This window comes from Rhamphochromis sp. 'chilingali' (genome assembly GCF_963969265.1).
Source record: "Rhamphochromis sp. 'chilingali' genome assembly, chromosome: 7".
Taxonomy (NCBI): Eukaryota; Metazoa; Chordata; class Actinopteri; order Cichliformes; family Cichlidae; genus Rhamphochromis; species Rhamphochromis sp. 'chilingali'.
The window spans coordinates 24,420,728-24,442,003 of NC_137934.1; the positions used below are offsets into that span (position 1 = coordinate 24,420,728).

Here is a 21,276-nt window from a genome sequence, read left to right on the forward strand (position 1 = left end):
TAAGTATGATTTAAACCAGGCTAGTGGAGTATGAGAGAGACCAATGGAGATTAACCTACTAAGGACAATGGAGTAAGAGATAGTGTCGAAAGCAGCACTCAGATTGAGGAGAATAAGAATGGAAAGTAAATTGGAGTCAGCTGCCATAAGAAGATCATTGGTTATTTTCATGCACTGCCTTTAGGGATTTGCCAGCTTGCTTAGTTTGTAGCCGACTCGCTAGCAGCACGGCCTCTTTACCTGGCCCTCCAGCACTTTCCATCGTATTGTGTCAGATGTTTACTTACTCCTTGGCCTCCTTTAGCAGTAATTATACGTGTAATAAATGTAGCTTGTTTGCAGCTCTGGAGGCCAAAATCATTGAATTAGACCCTCGGCTTCGCACCCTTGAAAAACACATAGCTAGCCAGGCCCCTGTAGCCAGTGTAGCCAAAGGTAGCATAGGCCATTAGTTTTCCCCTGGCAGATTGTCCCAAGCAGCCAGGTATGCCATCCTTATACAACTACTGGAAGACACTGAAAATCTGCACTGAAAACCTTGTGATTGTTTTGGTTTCTAGCCGATTGCTGTGGTAGCCCGTATCAGGGCTACAAGCATTGCAAGAGCTTGGTCCGCATAGGTGGCAGTAAGTTTGAATGGTTTCTGGTGAACATTGTCTGTGAAGGAAAAACAGATAAAAAATAAACTTGGGTCTATCATTATCATGAAAAATACCCTGAAAAATACATGGAATTTTTTTTTTCTAGAAAATTACCATGGAATTGCACAGTACTTAAAATTAATTAGATAATATTTAAAATTATTTTAAATAAAGTCTGCATTTCATTCCCTGTAAAATATCAGGAAGTAAGGCAATGTTAAATGACTTCATAAAATGGCCCAACCTTGGAACGCACAAGGTACAGTGTTAAAAGGGTAAATATTGTATGTTCTTCTGGATAATTACCAGGTAATTACAAAGTATGTGAAATTACTTAGTGTAAATTTTTTCATTGTTTCCTCTAAATTTCAGATAAAAATATGTTGAAATTACATGTAATTACAGGGTACTTTTGCCCTTAGTTTCGAGTTGTATTATAAAGTGTCACCTAAAAAAGCTTTACTATTAGCACAGACACATCAAGGTAGCACTCTGTATCACTTTAATCATAACAGGCTGAATGTCAAGTTCTTTAATAATGAGAGCTTGGGTGACTTCGATCTCTCAATCCCACCTCTGAAAAGAGACGTACAAACTCTGGGAAGTGTTTGAATAGGACAATGTTTTTATTCTGTTTACTCAGACACGGCACCGGACTAAAACCATGAGCTTCTTTTTCTTTTAGATATTATCTTCGATGAACACAAGCTGTAACAAACAAAAGTGATAGTTGTCATAAATGTCTCTAATTTTTACACTTTCTTTTATCACTTCATCTCTGCTCCAAATGCATGCATGTTCTAACGACTTTAGAAAAATATCATGGGATGTTAATTGAACATACAACACTACAAACTCTCATGGAAATAATTTTAAAAATAAGAAATTACAGAACAATTACAACACATGTGCACTATTAACACTTATAATAATAAATTCCTCAAAAATATGTTCATCCTTTCCCCCTCAGCCCGTCCCCTGCACCCTAAATACAAAGCAGAGGTTGTCCTTACAAAACAAAGGAAAGCATAGAGAAGTCACTTGCATAAGTCACATTAAACTTGCGCAGACATGGATGACTGAAGTTGTAAAGGTGCTGCAAGCAGGGTTGGCCATTTGGATCCTCATTCTGATGAGTCAAACAAGTCAAGCTTTGACAGTAAGAACCCAATACCAGCTGCTCTTTACTTCTGGGGCAAGAGAAAAATGTTGTCTTCTGTGCTCTTACTTCCATATATTTTTTTATTCCATACATGGCGTAGAAATGAAAAATCCAACATTTCAACACATCCCTAAAATTCAGCCAGAGAGAGAAATATTTCCCCAAAGAAGAATGAGAGGTTTCAGTTTGTTTCGTAAGAAAATTGTTTTCTTTGTATCAAAACGGGAACAAACTGATGGTGTTTCACCTCTGCAATGATGAGGCTTTAAGACTTGGTGTGTACGGCACATCATGATGAGTCACACAGATTCAAAGAACTTTTTTTGTATACCAAAATCTACAAGCAGATATTCAACATTCATCAGGGTCCCAGCAGACAGCATCAACACCACTCTGAACCTAAGAACTCATTAATGAAATGAACCCTAAACCCTTTTTAAACCTTTAAAACCACACATTGAAGGTTTTTGGAGTAGATAATAACAATAAATTATTATTGACAGAGACAGACAAATAAAAAAATCTGGAGTGCTCTAAAAATATTCCATAAGACAGGAAATGTTTTCTTATTCTCCCTTTTTTTTCTTATTGATTCAGCATTTTTGAGAAATAAACTTAATCCAACTTCACCTCACAGAAACATGTGAAAATAATTTTCTAAAAGCTTAAAGATGTTGCAACTATGTTGACAGCACATGTGAGCTTTGATGTTGCTGATGTGACGATACAAGAAAACCCAAAGACTGCCATGAAAGTATGAGATCATCCATCAGTGGACTGACATATCATGTTAGCATTTTAGCTGCTGTCATGTTGTTGTTGTTTTTTGGTTCCAGAAGTGATTGTATTTGGCTACTATGTTGGTTCTAAGTTATCAACTAATGATAAGTCTGCATCCACAGACAGTAGAGGAGCATTACACAGACACGGATACCTGTTAAGTAGTTCTCAGAACATTCCAAATAAAATCCTAGAATTTCACCAGAACTGGAGCTCCACCTTCCTGGACCGTCTGTTAGTACAGTAACCTCATAGAAGCCCTGTTATTCATCACAAGATGTCATTAAAAATGCTCCAAAAGGCTCCAACAGCACAAACACTGTCCAGAGGTCCAGTTCAGGGACTCCAGTTAGCTGAGGTGAAACCTAGTATACATGTGTGTGGCCATCTGCATGTCAGTGAGAGAGACCACACCCCTAATTATACAGTCTATAACTCACCTGTTTAATACAGTTTTTAATCAGGTAAGTTATAAAAACATTTTCCCCACATACAGGTATAATGAAGGGGGAAATATATACAGAGACAAACAGTTTGCGTATCAGGCTGTAAACATGTTTATTTCTGCTGTAAAGTTTTAACATGCGAGTCTGTGGGTACTGACTCACTGCTGCCTGCTGGACATTTCAGGAAATGCAGCTTTCAGGCTGTCAGTGTGACCATGCCCGCACTCAGAAGAGGGAGACCAAAAGACTGATCATAGATTACTTCTGGATGTTTGGTTGAATTTTTTACTTCAGTCTCCATTTAATGTGATTCAGGCAACAAATTTACTTGGCTGAGTTGAAGAAGCTCGATCATTTCACGTGTCTCTGTGAGATAAGCATGTGAAAGCTACACAGGCAGCTAACACTGGATTTTATACTCATTGCTCTTCTTTCCATACTACAAAATCCCTTTTTTGGTCATTTTTACATCAAACAATGGGATCTGTTAATTTGTACTTTAGATAAATAATATTTGTTAAAATCTTTAACCAAAAAGTAAAACAGAGGTTGTTGATGGAAACACCAACAGCAAAAAAAAAAAGCACTTTTTTTGCTGTTGTGGTTGTTTTTGTGGGTAACTGGTGGTTTGCCCATTTTCTGTTTAAACTGTGGTTCCAGCTGTCAGCTCAGAGTCAGAGCTGTAAATCTGTTTCCCGTCACCTAACCCAACACTCAGGTGAACAATGAGAAAAAAAACATCAGGCAACAAGTGCATCAAATCAGTCTGCAAGATTTACAATACACATCACTGCCAGACCCAGTGCAACAACAGAAAGATTCTCTTATCACAAATTGACATCAACATTTGCACGATGGCGGTTTGGTGTTTCTGTACAGCAGAGAGGAAGGCAGTCAGAAAGGTCAGCTAGAAAACTCATATTTACAGAATAAGTACTAGAACCCGAACTGCTCACACCACCAGCCAGATGTGCATGCAGAGGAGCGTCCTGGCTTACATGGAAACACACGGGTCCGTGGACAGGAACGCACAGATACTGAGCATGCTCACTGTTTTCCTCATCCTCTTCTTCTTCATGACAGCTGCAAATATAAATCGTTCACATCTTTTCAGAAGAAAAGCCCCGCCCACTGTCTGTGGCTAACACATGTTCAGGGCTGTAGCCAGCAGATCACAAACTACTGATGTGGGGTAAAAGGAAATATATCATTATTTCAAAAAATGAAAACAAGAATAAAAAGATAATTAAAAATCGAACAAATAAAATCCATGAAATGAAATTAAAAAAAAAGAAGATAATTTCCCTGTTGTAGCACGTACACCTCAAGATAAACTTTCCCATTCACCAACACTAATAAATAATAATAACAAAAAATATGATGACTGAAAGAAAATAACGTGAAAATAATAATAATAATAATAATAATAATAATAACAGTAATAATAATAATAATGCATTACATGATATATTTCATCACTGGGTGCAGGCTGTAAATATCTGCTGTCCCACCCATGATAGGACAAACGCTGAAGTCTTTAGCGACAAACAGCCTCCACCCAGGACAAATATGTACTTATAAAAGAGACTCAGAAGACTGCAAAACAAATGGCGAGTCCCAACCTTCAACATGTCCTCAGAACATTTTCTACAAACACAGAGGGTCTGTCAGGTTCAGAAGTGTGACAGTGTGATGATAAACCCTCCGTCACCATCCGTCTCATCCTGGTTTCTACTGGGACAGGTTTAGTCTAACTTAGCACAAAGACTGCAAGCCCAGCTAACTGAATTCCAGTGATTGGAGATAAAGTTCAAATCAGCTGAGGACCTCTGAGCCTAAACTAAACGCTGTGTCTGATGCTTTATGTATTTTCTACATTATCTTTCAAAGGAGTACGGTAGACCTAATATGAAAGTAATGCAGGTAATTTAAAAGGTTAAAGCTTGATTAAAACACAAGTCTGGTTAGCTCAGATTAAGCTTCTGGCTCTAAAGTCCACCTCCAGACAGTCAAATTCAGCTAAATGGACTAGTAACTGACTAAGAGGATTCAACATATAATGAATGTGAAGCGTTGACCCCAGCTGCCAGTCTCTGTGCTAAACATATTTCAGAATGATCCAATGGTGTCTTAGTGCTGGCTCGCTAAGCCACCATTCAGGACAAAGATACGTTGGTGGTGGTGATGTCCTCTCAGCAAGAAGCAGAGATCCACCTTCAGTCAGGCGGCTGCTATTTTGCCAGCGGAAAAATCCTCCCAGAAGAAAAAGAGAGAACAATAAACAACTACAGTCCAAATCAGAGTCAGTTTTAGTGTGACCTGTAGACCTGCTTCTCCACGGCAGGTCTGAAGCATTTAAGCTAACCCATCACTTCCATTGTGGACACATGATGCAGCTACCAAAGCCTACTCTGAGTCTGGTGTGGTTCAAGCTGTAGACCGCCAACGCCTGCCGTCTTCCAGCGCAGTGGGTGGTAGTGTGGGAGGGTCTTTTTGGGGCCTAAAGTGCAGACACCCGCACAATGTTGGCCTGGGAGTAGTCAGTGGAGCTGGTAGATTCATCACCTTCAGGGGTGGTGCCAGGTGGCGTGGGCATGCTGATGATAGCGGAGGTGATGTAGGGTTGGTCACAGTTTAAAGGAACCGTCTCCTCAAATTTGGCATTGAGACTGGATCGACTGGAACGACTAGAGAGAGGCAAAGGAGAGATACTTAGTACTTAGTCTTCACAAGCAAAGGTGAATTTTGAGCAGTTCAAATGGACTTTAGTTCAACTTCCTGTCATGTGTTTCAGTTGTAAACACATCAATTCATCTCAGTTCCCTTTTAGTACTGCTGACTTCTCCACTCCTATGTTGGCCCATCCCATGCTTCTCAGTCTCAGTTTAAACATTTAATATGTTTTTTATGTTCTGTTGTGAAGAAAATTTGGGTTTATAAGAATGTAAATGTAAATGATTTTACATTAAAATTCAAATTATATTTTATCATCTGAATTATTTTTTTTTTTTTTATCTAAATCAAGGTTAAAGAATTACATCTCTTGCTCAGTTCTTTTTTTCTGCACCAATTTTAAGTCATTTATACTAATTTTACAACTGAGGTATACAAAAAGGTTTGGATTTGTCAGTACTGAATTTTAATACTTGAAGTTTTACTCAGATTGATTGATGAACACGACCTTTGTGTAAAAGTGCAGATCATGTAAACCTAATTCCAGAAGCTCTAAAAGAAAGGATAGAGCCTCCTCTACATCATCCAATGCTTCCAGTAAAGATAGCTCACATGCCTGTACTGACAGCTCTAAAATGCCCTCATTCCTGAAAACTCCTCAAACGCACCAAAATTTCCAAAATAAACTCAACCTCTAATACTTGGAATCCTGAAACTTGCATAAAGACCACTTTAAAATCTATAAAAACATTTAACTAAAATGACCTTTTCTAAAAGTACTTTTGGTATCTCTAGCAGGATCAAATCCTCTAAAAATAATGTCACTAGCTGAGCCCACGTCCTTATTTTAGGTGTGACAGTGTTTTAGTAGATAAAGGTGAATGGCTTGGACGTGAATTGAGTTGCGGTTTGGGGAAGGCCTCGAAGGGGACGGCGGCTTCCAGGCCTAGCGGGTCCCCATGTACTAAATAGAAGTGAAGTTAAAGAATATAAAAGGGGAGGGAGGAGGCTGGGGCATGTAAATTTATTTATTTATTTATTTAGGACAGTGCATGTTAATGAACATAAATGTAAAAAAAAAATTACATGAATGTAAACATACCAGATTATAGCCAAGGGCTAATTTCCATCTGTTGTCCTTAAGCATAAAAATAGAGAATGAACAGCTTGTAGAACTGGGGGAACATATATAGATAAGAATCCGAAGGAGCGTGTTTGGAGGCGTGGTCCTGCTCCTGAAATTCCGATGCTTTATCTCCAATTAAATCCACTTCCATACATCTAGAACCTTTGCAAGAGTGTCTGTTTTTTTTCCTTTAACCTGATGGACCCCAAAGGGTTTTCTGAGTTTCCTGTTCAAAAATAAAATGCCAACAATTGAGTATTTCTCTGCAATTACAAACTCTGTGTATACAATCTTGGTATCAAAATTTCATCAGAGGTGTAAATATTGCAGCAGATATTACTGTGTCAAAGTTACTGAGACTGGAACACAGAAAATGTAAGTAGATTTTATCCTCACCGAATTTTTTTTATTTATTTTGTAGCATATAACCATTTTAAAATGTGACTCCGTTCATATTTCATTCCAGAAATTCAGTAACCAACATATAAACATCATATGTGCAAAGATTTATGTTTCTAAAGTGAAACAGTGAAATGGAATACAAGCATGCTGATCCACACAGGTGTACACACGGGTGTTCACAGACGCGGACTAAAGCTTTCTTGGCTGCTGCCTTAAAGCACATTGTGCGCTGTCTATCTTGCGTGCTGCACAATATCGTTTATTATTTAATATCTACTGTTATCTACTGCTAGCTAGTTTATTGTGATGGTGCTGTTTTTTTATTATGTTGCTCTTTGTTGTTTGCTTTCTCTTCTGTTTTTTTTCTCCATACAGATGACCCAGGTGTTTGTTTGTTTTTTTTCTTTCTTCCCCCCCTTCTCACCGTCTCTTCTCCCCTTTGGTTTTCTCTCTCTCCCTCTCTTTCATTCTTTCTCCCTGTCCTATCCCCCAGTCATGTCTGTCCCGTTTGTAGCAACTGAAAATAAAATAAATTCATAATTAAAATAAAGGTCAATCAAATGGACCAATATGGCAAGGCCATGATGATCCACTTGGTAAAATAAATCCGCTTGGCATCTTTCTTGGCCTTAAGACAACAATTCTGATGGCTAAAGATCCAAACGGGACACACAAAAAAAAAAGAAAAAAAAAAAGAAAAGTGAAAAAGTGAAAAATTACAGCACTGTCAATACATAAATATCTAGACATTGTACAAAAATGTCCAATTTTGGCACACATTGGACACTATGTTAGTTGAATTTTGTAGGTATTAAAGAGCAGAAATTATTTAATTTTATTAACAGGCCTAAAAATGCGTGTTTTTGAATATTTTTTTAACCACACATTTACATGGCAATGGCGCTTTTCTGCCGTGGGCATGGAGCGTCTCTGGCCCTTTAAACTCTGATGGGGCTGTAACTTTGGTTTCTTTTGGCCAATTTGCATAATTGACACCTCTTTTTAATTGTTTGAGCCAATAGGATCACAGTAATGATGCCACACTCACGTTACTTCAACCACTCAGAAGTTACAAGGCCAAACCCCACGTGGTCCCAAATTTACTGCATGTGGCGTCTGTCTAGTCACGTGTCTGTAGGTGGGTCTAAAATGGAGGTTGTTGACAGAAAATGGCTCTGATCTGGCTAGTTAGCCGTGGAAACTGCTGATAAACATGAGGCTACCAGCTACTGGTGAAAGTAACGGAGGAAATCGGGACGGTAAGCCAATTTCTGTCTTAGCGCATTTGCGCCGCTATGCGTTTTTGTGGTCTTCTTTTGCGGCTCATTCAGTGAATTTTGGTCAGAGTGTGGTGAAACTTGGTGTTACATGGTGTTATAGTTACATGAATCTGAAGAATCTCTGGTTTTGTTTGTTTAGCGGACATTTGGCATTTACCTAGCTGCTCTTTTAATCATGGCTTGTTTTAGTTGTGTTTGGTGGTTGTAGAAATGGTTTATATGAGAGTTTAGCTGAGATTCAGAGGTTTCTGTGGATATCACACGTCAGGACTTATATTTCTGACCCCGTGTTATAACCAATTATACGTGAACTCGTTCCTTTTGCCCCCGGTACCCGGAGCCGATCAGGTTAAAGGGCTTGTGAAATCTCTGGTAGCTCCTGGTAGAGCTTTCTTCAAGGATCATGCGCTGTAAATGTTCTTAAGAATTTTTCTTTTTTTCTTAATGACTTTTGCAAAGTCCACGTAGATACTGGAAGCTCATCAGGAACTTAAGACCCTTCAGAAGAACCTTTGTAACCTTCTGGAATATCCTTAAAGTCAGTAGGACCCCCTGCAATTTTCACAGTCGTGTCTTCTGGGTGATTTTATTTCTTTATGGAGATCAAATATGACTAGAAGTAAACAAAGAGATGTAAATGCTGGATGTAACCGTATGACTGTAAAAAACAGAGTTGCAGTGCTGTCTAACATACCTGTTGGTTAGTGGTCGCTCCCTGATCTGGATGGTGCTCAGCTCCTGGAGACTGCCCTGCAGACCCACAGACATGTTGGAGTTTGGGACGTTGAAGGTCTTCCTCTTCCTGCGGCCACAGCAGGAGCTTAGGCCATGAGTTGAAGAGGATGAGATGGAGGAAGAGCAAGAAACCTGCTTCAGCAGTGTAACATCCTTGCAGGTCGCCTCATACGTCTTCTCATCTACAAACTCGTGATTCTGAGAAAAAGCAAAGCTGCAGTTTTACAGGATGGCAGGTAAAGGAGAATCTGCTATGAACTAGATCAGGGGTGCCCAATCCCGGTCCTCGAGAGCTACCGTCCTGCAGCTTTTAGATGCATCCTTGTTCCCACACACCTGAATCAAATGAATGGCTTGTTATCAGGCCTTTGCCAAACATGATGGCATGCTGAAGAGATCAAACCATTTGATTCAGCTGTGTTGGAGTAGGGATGCATCTAAAAGCTGCAGGATAGTAGCTCTCGAGGACCGGGATTGGGCACCCCTGAACTAGATAGATGTCCAAATTCAAACAGTAAACAATCAAACTGAATATTTTTTGTTTACTGCTGAAAAATTGGAAAAAAATTAATCTCCAGGTAAGGTAAATGATAGTCATTCTCATTAATTAAAAATATAATGATTTAGATTCAATTTAGGCTCTTTGAAGTTATTGAGAATTTTTTTAATGTGTTAAATCTATAAAATCTGGGAAAACATGTAAAGGAGTAAACTGTTAATCAGTTGGTCAAATAAAGTGTGTGTGTGTGTGTGTGTGTGTGTGTGTGTGTGTGTGTGTGTGTGTGTGTGCGCCTGCCTCCTCACCGTGGTCTTTTCCAGGCAGTTCAAGAGATGATGATGATGCACCTCGAAGTTAGGGTTGGCCTTACACACCAGCGCCTGTCCTGCTTCTTTGGATGCCTTCAAGACATAAACACAAAACACATGACCTCAGCGACCCCATCATTTACAGAGAAACACCTGAGCAAGGCTAATATTTCCACCAAAATCTGCCAAACCTCAGCATTTCCATCTTAGCCACAATTCCTTCCTGTTCTCAAGTTAGTGTGAAAATGATGGATCACTCACTGGATCAAACCAAGGCTACCAACAGCAGCCATTCAGCAGCTTTTGTTTTACTTCTGTGGTTTGACTCCAGCCTCATTTAACCCAAGAGAGCCTCCAGAGCTTGTATAACTCTGGAGTTCAGACTGAATGTGACCCAGGTGGGCAGAAGAGTAACCAATCACGTGGAGCTCAGAAGCTCAGCTGCTGCCAAAGGAAGAGTCAAAATCATGAGCCCCTATGCTGGGCAGAAGCAACACAGCTTTTGAAATATTAACAAGACTTCATTCCAAAGTTTTGCTTTACATTGACTCTGCCCAGTTGCATGCGGATTGGCTGGGCGATTGACATGCAGTTCAGCCCAATTTCATTCCTCCACAAGTCAATGAAGTCCAACACTATTACTGATGATGTCATGAATCGCGCAGGTAATCATCTCATAACAGCAGAGCTGCATGGTAGGGCTCAAGTCAAAGGAACAAAACAAAAGAGGAAGAAGACAGAGCAGAGAGTAGGAGAGACACTGAGAGGTGGAGGTGTAGAGAACTTCCTGTTGGTCAGGTAAGGCACCCCCACACAGCAAAGGATCAGATCATGCACATGTGAGTTAGTTAGTGACTGACGGGTATTTTGTTTTTCAGACTGTGAGCAAAGCTAAGAAGGATGTGAAAAGACAGAACACTACAGACAGGCTACAGACAGACAGTGATAGAAACAGGATGAAGATGAATTCATCATGGACACTTCAGCATCAACATTTCAGTCAGCTAAACACATGAGCAAGGACCAGATGAGGACCAGCTAACACAGGCTAAATTCACAATAAAACACTTTCATTTAAAAAAGAAGAGCAAACTCTGTCCAGACACTGGATCAGAAATGATCTCCAAACATCCGGTCTAAAGCCAAAGATCATATTACCTTTACTCTATTTAGTGCTGATATGAGACTGTTTTACAGAGAAAGTCCAGACTTTGCAGGGTAAATGTAGGGTAAGTAACAAGGCTGTCACTTTCTGCTTGTGTTGAGGAAGTTTGGAGTTTTGAGGAATTAGAAGGTTATAGCTTGTTCCCCTCCCACCACTGCCAATGGCCTAGAGCCCTCTTATATTCCAACAGCAGGGATGGAACCAGTGAGATGTAACTCAGCAGAGTTACTTATGTACTTCACTGAAGTACAGTTTTAATGTCCTTGGACTTAGATTCTTATCTTTATTTTTTATTTTAATTCTACTGATATGTGGTGCTGTATAAAACCTCACAAAGAAAATGATGCTTCTGTCATCTGAATTTTGCTTGTAATTTGGCCTCATTGATCACAAAAATAAACCAAAGAAATGTAGGTTTTTGCTTTGCAAAGAGTCACGGTGTATCTGCCTATGTTACTCCGCTTTAGATTCTAGACCCTCCAGAGTCTTGTGGACATGTTGTGGGGATATCAGGATGTAGCCATAGTCAGTCAGGTCTTCTACCATATCTGTGCTGAGCTGTGAACTTAGAGATGGATCACTTTAACAGCGAAGAAGAAAGGGTCCATCAGAGTTTGCTGTTTGTCAGGTATCTGGGAGCTGGAACCACCTGAACCTTCAGCGCTCTTGTTTGGCAGGTAAAGAGAAACTAATGTAAAAGGCTGGAGTTTTGAAATGAGAGCACAGCTTTATCATTACATTGATCCAAAAACATGTCACTGCTGAAGCGCACACACACACACACAGATGAAAGCACAATGAAAGCAGCCCTCAGCATGCTCCTCACAGCTGGATATGAGACAGAAAAGATGAGAAACCAAGAGAACAAACAACAGCACCACCACTGCATGTCCACGGTTACCACCTCCTCAGGGTCAATAATCAGCCGGCTGCGTTTGTACTGCAAATAAGCGTTAGCGCCTCCACTCTTCACTGCTCGAATTCTAGCAAGCCTGGTTTTTTGTTTGTGAACACACATAGGTTTGTGAGCGATCAACTGTAAGTGGGAACACAAACACAGGCTCACCACCATGGTCACTAAAACAAACTTGCAGGAGGATTAGATGTGAACATGAAAACAGAAGCTGCAAAGATTCAGATCCCATTTGCTGCCGTCCTTCATCTGCTCATGTTTATCTCAGCCTTTGACGTCCACGAAAACTGAGTCTGATAATCCAACAAAACACCCAGAACCAAACTAACAAGGTAACTAATGTGAGCAAATCATATCTTCTGCATTCAGAAAGTCACTTCAGTGAAGAAAATATCAAAATATCAAAGATGTCAATATCTGGACACAAGCTGTCCTTTTTAATAACTTCTGCTTGCAAACAAAGTGTTGGCTTGTGTGATGAGCAGCTGATGAAGCAGTGCACATAAACAGCAAAAAGTGAAAAAGGCGTGTGGCAAGCTTCAACGTAAGTTACAAAAATAGCACCCCTACTGGCTAAATGCAAGATCACTTGACTGATCACTTGCCTCTTGGCCTGGTTTGTCCATGTTTACATTGTAATGTAATCCTGATTAATGTCAGTCTCAGGAACTATTACACAGAAACTGCAAGACAGACACCAACACTAAATTAGGTTTGTGGGTTTGGGGAAGAATAATCATATTAATTTATCCGGATAACATGATTTTCAGATTGACAGCGGTCCCCAACATTTTTTGTGCCACGGAGCGGTTTAATGTCAGACAATATTTTCACGGACCGACCTTTAAGGTGTCGCGGATAAGAACAACAAAATAAAATGGAAAAAACCAAGACAAAAACTGTGGTATTTTGTAAATATCATAATAAACGCGAATTCACTGTGTAATTGTGTAACTTTATTAGCAGCGTCCTCCTGAAATGCGACAACAACATTGAGAGTAATATCCTCCTCTCTGCCCCTTAATGCTCTCTGGTAGCTATGGTAACTCTTAAATATTTCTTTCAAAAATTAGACACAACTACAAAGCGGGAAAAGATGCAGGAAAACTGAGTTACCGATAAAGCCCTGAAAACCATCAATTTCACACTCGGGGGTGGGGAACGCTGTATTGGAGAAGAACACCACCAAAGGGCAATATGACCCGGTGAGCAGCCAGCTGAGCTCCGTGAGCTGTGTGAACCTTTAAAAATTTGGATGAACACTTTGAGCATCACCTCCATTTAGATGACACATCTGTGCAGCAACAAGTGTCTTTAAATCCTTCAAGAATCTGTGGAAGAACGTCAGGGTGTCTGCAGCCACTCATTTCCCAATCAATCAAAATCTATCCAAACTTTGTGTAAATGTCAAATTTGAACTGCATCCTCACAGCTGACACTGATGTGGTCAGCAGGATTTTCATGATCTCTGACAGATTATCCCAACATAAATTGAGCCAAGGGTGTTTTATTTACCGGTTAAAGGTAAGTGAGCACAAGTGGTGTGAATATGTAGGTGTAAAATGAGCTTTCCCAAAGTTTCTTCAGGTTCAGTTTGAAGCATCAACTCTAATTTGCACAGATAATAAGTTCATGTATGTGATGCTGATGGTTTCTGCAGACAGAAGCTGAGTGACTGATGATGTGCATGAGAGAACATAAAAGCTTTGCTCAGTAGAAGATGTGTTGTATGAATCTGATAATATTTATTCTTCAGAGATCTTCTGCAGGCTTCAGGCTGCAGACAGAAACATGATTCAGCTGCTTCTCTGTAACTTTCCAACATGGTGTTTCTCTCTGACTCCCAGTGGGGTAAACAAAGGTCTCCAGCACAACCAGAAAACTCATTTGTTGATGCTGGGAGGAAGTAAAGCCTGGACAGCTTCCTGCTCTCTGTGTCTTCCTCTCTTTTCTCCTGTGGGTTGTGCACAAACTCAGATTTCAAAATTAGAACAAACTACTGTCACCACACTGATGTGTGAGTGACCTTCTGCAGCAGCCGGCCCTCTTACTTCAGAAGTGCCCTGCTTCCTCTCAGAGATACTCTGGATTTCTCTCTGAACACTCACAGCTGTAAACACACCCACATCCACAGTTGCTCTCTGTAAACACCTCTGCAAATATGCAACGAATACGTTCACCACACGGTGGCAGCGTCTTACCAGAAAGGTTCAGTGTGATGACCAGCATTACATTCTGGTCTGTAGATCTGAAATGACTGCAGACTTCTAAAGTTTCTGTGTTAGTTTTTAAAGCTGCAGTCTGAGCGCTTTCAACTGCTAAAATTAATCAGGTATGTATTCCAGGAACATCATGTCTGTACAGATGTTCATCTAACACTAATATAACAATAATGTTAGCGTGCCTCAGGGCAGGCTGGAGGCTTCCAGAGTCACAGCACAGTCGTGTGGTTCAGTGTGGGATTACTTGAGAGCTGCCCGCACTGATTAATGAACATAACGTCATAACTATTTCTTCACATTCTGTTAATTTCTGTTAAAGTTTTAAACTCATTAGAAACAAAAAGTTCTTCATAAAAACACTGATGTCCTGCATCTAAATCCCAGGTCACTGCTGTCCTCCCATTACACTCTGAAGACAGTTTGTGTCAGTGGATGGATGAATGGATAATATGGAGTCCTCACCTTTTGCGCTCTTCTCTTCTCGGCTCGCTGGCTCTGGTGGTAGATTCGGCTGAAGTTGGACACGATGACGGGGACCGGCAGAGCGATGACCAACACGCCACTCAAAGAGCAGATGGAACCAAAGATCTTCCCCATAATGGTCTTTGGCACCATGTCACCATATCTAAGAGAGCAGAGAGTCAGAGGTCAGCCCGGCTGTGAGGTCAGCAGCAGTTTGTGTAAACTGAGATTTGCCATTTTCAGAGGGTCTGAACAACAGCAGGTATATCTGGGTTTTTGTTCTTTCGCACAGCAACGTGGAGCATCATGGATTCTTCAGATTTCGCCCACTTAGAAAAACCTGAAGACAAATAAATTTGAATACACCAAAGATCCCACAGACACACTATGAAGCTTATTCCTGTAAAGGTGTAAAGAAGAAGAACTTCAGTGTGTTTATGATGAAGATACCAAAGTTAACCTGATTGTAAATGAAAGACTGGGACACAGTATATACACTGTGTTTTGAGTCATTTATACTGGAGGAGACAATCATGACCTATGCTGAGCATAAGCTACAGTGAAATGAGTGCACCTCTGTTGATGTATTTCAGCCTCTGATAGGTCATTTTCCCAAACATCTCTGTGATGTCATACAAAAGGAAAAGCATGCTGGGTCTCTTTTCTTTGTAAAGAAGCGAACATGATGGTAGATGGTGTTAAGATCTTTGGTCTTCATGCAGTGCAACGATTATTTCACAAAATGTTTGCATTACTGTGATTCAAGTGAGAATAAAATGTTGCCTGATATGTGCTGTTACAACACAGATCATAAAGAGCAGACAGAACAGTCTGTGACTGAAGTTGGAGCATTTCTGATGTGGACCCACTTTATAAACTAGCTTGACTCCTTTGGTTCTGACTCCAGGTGGTGTAGCAGTGAACTGCTAGCTCTGTCCCCTTACAGTAAGAAGGTCCAGGGTTGAATACAGCTGAGAGGACTGAGAGGTGGTGATAAAGAAAGAAGACCCTGATCCAAAACTGACACCTTCAAGCTTGACTGAAATTTGAAGCTGCCCACCTGAACAAACCAAACACAAGTCTGATGATCAGAAAGACAGAGATTGAGCTGTTTGACTACAATGGTAAGAGCTAGGTTTAAGGTGAAGCTCTCAAACAGTCAGACGGAATCAGTAATCCTGTGTGATCATCGAGCTGTTGTTAAACATCTGTTTTCCTGTAAGCTGAACACCACACTCAACAGTTTCCTCTTCATTTATGATCAGTCGGTTTGGTGTGACAGATACTCAATGACTAAACTAAATGCAGCTTTTTCAAAGACTCTGCAGAAAATGGAGCTGATGCAGCGTTTTACCTTCAGTTTCATGAATGAAACTGCAGTTCAGTCAGCATCCACGTGGAGGCGCTAAAGCTCTGCATTACCACCACCACCACACGTCAACACATTCATCAAAACTTTAAAACACCCAAATAATTCTGCCCCACTTTCAAACAGTAAGACAGCAGCGGCATTCCCAGCATGCTCAGTGCTCAGACGCTAGGACAGAGGAGAGTGTATCCATCAGGCTAAAGTCATGAGCTTTATTCACCCTGAGGCTCAAAAACACTCAGAACATGTCAGTAACTGTTCGGTTTCTAATTACTGATTTTTCAAAGGAGATGTTTAGTTTCTATTATCATTGCTTTCAGTAATAAATCGGTCGCTCTGATTAAGTTTACACCAACAGAAATCTCAAAATGTAAGATATAAAACAAATATTTTCACATGTGGAAATGATATTTTTTCTAGCTCAAACTGATCTGTAGACAACAATCAAAGGAAGATGGCACGGCTTTTGTATAATCATCTACAGTAGCGATAAAAACAACATAATAAAAACTAAAAAATACTGGGACCACATCAGAGGAGGCAGAGAAATCTGGGTCTCCTTTGGTCTGACGTTAAACAGGATTACTTTATCATTTCCATATTGTTGTATATTCAGTGCTGCATTTTGAGCTACAGCGCACTAGTTGCCAAATGCAGTGTTCTGATTGGTCAGATCTGTTTATTTGCATGTGAAAAATCTGAAAAGTCCAGCTTGGTTCAGAAGAAAAAAAAAAAACATACCCCAAAGTGTGAGTGGCTGGATGTGGAATCCTAAAATATTTCAAACTAATACCTGGTCTGTAAAGACCTTCAGAAAAAACTCATTTGAAGTCTGGAGTGGAGAAAACATTAATCAGACTAACAAATACTCAGACTTCAAAATATCAGCATGAAGATATAAACCAAGCAGTTCAGATATCGACAACTGGTGTGTCAGCTGCTGACTAAATGTCAGCTGCTAAATGCAGCACTGATTAATATCACCCTCATAAACATGATCCACATCAAGCGGTTCAGGTTCCATTCTTCGGGTTCCAAGAGGAAGTCACTTCTGTAAACTTCTGTCCTCTTTGTCTTCCTGTCGAGTTTCATGTTTCGCTCAAGGTGAAGTTTGAGTCAGTGACGGATCGCCTCGTCTCCTCCTGCAAACCTTCAAAGCTCGAGCCAGGTGTCGGTGTGTTGGTGGTTCTTTGTGTCTGGGGGTGGGCGTCCGGGTACACACCGGCTCACTCCTTGGCGGCCGCTTGTCGGGGCCTGGGGCCTGGGGCTCGCTCGGGCCCCTTTGGAGGTGGGGTGCCCCCGGCCTGTCGGCCTGGGGCTCGGTCACTCAGGCACAGCTGGGGGCCGGCGGAGCTCACGGGCGCGTCACTGCAACTCCCCCTGACTTCTGCTCCGCGGCTGCTGGGCGAGCCCTCATCTGGGACTCTCCTCAGCTCTTACTGGAACAGTGGCGCGGCTGCCCCTCTGTTGGTCTTCCATGGTCTCTTGTGTTCTGGGGGCCTCTGGATGTCTGGAGTTTTGATCTCCTCCATACCCGCTTCACACCCTGGAGGACGGGGCTGTGGCCCCCCCACACTCCCTAGCAGATCATTACATGGAGAAACCTTTGGAATGCAAGCATGCTGATCCACACAGGTATGCACACACGGGTATTCACAGACGCGGACTAAAGCTTTCTTGGCTGCTACCTCAAAGCACACTGTGCGCTGTCTATCTTGCGTGCTGCACAATATCGTTTATTATTTAGTAAATATTGATATCTATGACTAGCTAGTTTATTGTGATGGTGCTTTGTTTTCTCTATTATTATGTTGCTCTTTGTTGTTTGCTGTCTCCTCTGTTTGTTTTTTTTGCTTGTTTTTTTTTTTCTCCATACAGGTGACCCAGGAGTTCTTTTTTTTTTTCTCTCTCTTCCCCCCCCTTCTCACCGTCTCTTCTCCCCTTTGGTTTTCTTTCTTTCTCTCCCCCTCTTTCTCTCATTCATTCCCCCTGTCCTATTTATTTAAAAAAAAAAAAAAAAAAAAAAAAAAAAATGACAAAGGATGAACTGAAGCTCTGCCATCACGTAATGTCGCATACTGCTGTTTCTGATGTCATTTAAAAAAAAAAAAAAATGCAGCACTGATTAATATCACCCTCATAAACATGATCCACATCAAGCGGTTCAGGTTCCATTCTTCGGGTTCCAAGAGGAAGTCACTTCTGTAAACTTCTGTCCTCTTTGTCTTCCTGTCGAGTTTCATGTTTCGCTCAAGGTGAAGTTTGAGTCAGTGACGGATCGCCTCGTCTCCTCCTGCAAACCTTCAAAGCTCGAGCCACCGCGTCTCACAGGCAGCCAATCAGAGGCCGCGACCTTGTCTCAGTGTGTTTCACCCAATTAGAAACACACTCAGAGTACAGGTGTGTGTGTGTGGCTGTGTATGGTTGTGTCAGTCATGTGACTACGTCCTTCATCAAGGAGGGTGTGTGTGTTGACTCTGCTGTGTATTCACCTCTTTATAGCAAACACACACACACAAACTTGTGTGTTTGATCAAATATGGGTGTTAGTAGGTGTTCCGCCAGTAATGACTTTGACCTCAGTGGAGTAACTGACATCAGCTGAGGATAATAAGATACAGCACCCACCTTTAGTTCACTGGTTCATTGCAGCACAAATATTTTTTCCACAAATAGGAATATTGCACTGTTTTTGAACCAAATTTTTAAAAACAATGAGAACAAGGACAAAACGTTTAAGCACTGACGGTCTCTGAGTGTTATATTAACAATTATTATTATGGTAGAAAACCACATAAACCTACTGAAATACTTTATATCAAACTTTGTTGCTGATGCGCACATGAACCTGCAGGATGTCTGAAGGTTTTGACTGTTGAGCGTCTTTAATGTGATGTCACTGCCTCAGCTTTGAGGTACTGTGTGGATGACCATGTTTCCTCTGATGGCCGGACTCCCCACGTGATCGATATGCTTTCAGATGCACACTGAGGTCACAAATATGAACAGTGCAAATGCTCAGAGTCTGGGTGGTTGGAGATCCTTACGGCTAAGCTGAAAGGAAAGTGAGAGTTGAGCAGGATTTGTAGGCTGAACACCAACATTCATCCTGTCATTCGTCATTAATATTTTAATTTGGAGGAAACACCCTCAGCTCAACTTTAGTAGAGAGGTAAATTCAAGAAAATCAGGCAATAAAATATCTGCTCCATCAACCTCCTTCTGCATCAACAGCAAAGTCTTTGAGAGCTTTCCCAAACTCACTCTCTTCTTCGGCGGTTTTACTTTGCTGATCTCTCAGTAACCCAGAGCTCTGAGAGGATCTCGTCTGCTCCTTCGGAGTAAAAGCACCATAATCTCTTCAGACAGTGTGAGAGCCGAGCGCTGAGGGTTTGATAATGATCCTGATGAAACGGCTTTAGTGATGAATAAAGATGATGGCTTTAATGATGGAGCATGCTCAGTGAGGAGAGTCAGTTTGATGCACTTACACTTTAATGATTCAACACAAACTGTTTCCCGCCTGTCTCTGAATGATTACGATCATCAGGCTCATCACGATGAAGGTCATGATAAAATGATGGAATATCATTTGATGATCTACAGGACGATTATATTTTTTTTCTCATCTTATTCTTGACTTTATCATTTTGTGACAGTCTCGAGCTGTGAGGGGAGAGAGCAGGAGGTGCAGGGAGGGTTAGGATGTCCAAGTCCTTCACAGAGAAAGCAGAAATCAGTCCATGAGCCACTGACAGCTCCTGAAGGAGTCAAGGAGGCCTGTTTGTTTAGGTTAAGTTAGAATCGGTTCATTCAGTAACAATAAAAATCTTCTGACTAAAGTCGCACAGAGCACCCGACATGATAAATTTGAGTAGATCAGAGCAGGTTCCCTCAGACTCATATCCCAATTTTATTTCAATGTAAACGAAAGACTTCGAGTTGATATTAGTTTCTGCAGACATGAAGCATTCAGGTTCACTTCTCTGATTGGCAGCTTGCCCACTGCAACACTCGAGGCTCATGGGAGTTTAGTGTGAAATGTCATTCAGAGCATGTGTGCTGCTGAGAGAAGGTGAACTTCATCACATACCATCACACTGCATCACATCATCATCCTTCACGTGTCTGTGAGTGTGTGTGTGTGTGTGTGTGTGTGTGTGTGTGTGTGTGTGTGTGTGTGTGTGTGTGTGATAACAAAAAGCAGATATTGATGCTGCGGTCAGCACTTTGTCAGACCCACTGAAATCTTCAGATTTGAGCTCCTCAGAGTTTACCATTAATCCCTCCATCCAGTGGAAGCGCTATCAGCCACGCTTCCACAACCAATCAATCAGTTAATCAACATCCTGGAGGGGGAATCTGCAGCAGGTTGTAAAATAATGAAACCAATAGCAGAAAGTGTTGATCACACAGCACGGCGAGCCAGGAAACCAGACACAACTCCCTTAGGAGGAATCTGCCCGCAGACCGGCTGACCCAGATTCTGCTGCAGAAACAGCGGACAGAAAAATATGGCTGCACTTCAATGGTGGCAAGGAGGAGTTCTCACAGCTGGAGCCCAGAGCCATTAGCAGAGCCTGAATCTACAGCTGGAGCAGTTTCTAAGTAATGAAGTCCAGTTTTTAACAGAAGATGAAACACTGAAAGTTTCAGAACAACAACGATCCATCACCACACTGAGGCCCGAGAGGAGCTGCAGATTCAGGTCACGGCGCCGGTGCGGCCCAGTCTGGACCTGAGCTGCTGCACACATGAGAGGAAACGTGTTCCTGCTAGTGTGTTATCACACTGAGAGGTGTTGTACACTGTGAGCTACAGATTCTGCTTTAACAGAGAGATCTTTTCTAATCTGTGGTTCGCTTTGACTTCTTCACACTTGTTGGGCTCGTACGTATCTTAAATGGACCCCTGCACCTTCACAGGAGAGCTTAGAGTTCCTCCTGACTCCATGAGACTCTACAGCAGTAAGGCAGTCTTTCGACCTGCATGTAGACCCTAAAGTTAAAATGTGGCACTGAGCGGTTGCACTGGGAGAAGGTGATGTTGGAAAACGTAGTTTAGTGTGCAGGAAGTAAATGTGTGTGCGTCCT

At 41.3% G+C, this 21,276-nt stretch overlaps 1 protein-coding gene and 1 long non-coding RNA gene across 2 annotated transcripts in view; one reads left to right on the forward strand and one right to left on the reverse strand.

Moving 5' to 3' along the window:
* Window positions 1-1,253: 1,253 nt before the first annotated feature.
* The window catches only part of LOC308399930 (A-type voltage-gated potassium channel KCND2-like), a 103,834-nt gene continuing 83,811 nt past the window's right edge, over window positions 1,254-21,276 (reverse strand). Inside the window, exons 2-5 of the mRNA XM_080887359.1 lie at window positions 14,815-14,977; window positions 10,050-10,145; window positions 9,205-9,443; window positions 1,254-5,716 (exon numbers count right to left, since the gene is read on the reverse strand). Coding sequence (XP_080743485.1) covers window positions 5,530-5,716; window positions 9,205-9,443; window positions 10,050-10,145; window positions 14,815-14,977 — 685 coding nt within the window. The 3' untranslated portion in view covers window positions 1,254-5,529. The remainder of the gene's footprint in view (window positions 5,717-9,204; window positions 9,444-10,049; window positions 10,146-14,814; window positions 14,978-21,276) is intronic.
* Window positions 17,463-18,223, forward strand: LOC308399934. The gene is made up of 2 exons (XR_013972274.1): window positions 17,463-17,818; window positions 18,062-18,223. It is a non-coding gene; the product is annotated as an uncharacterized lncRNA (long non-coding RNA).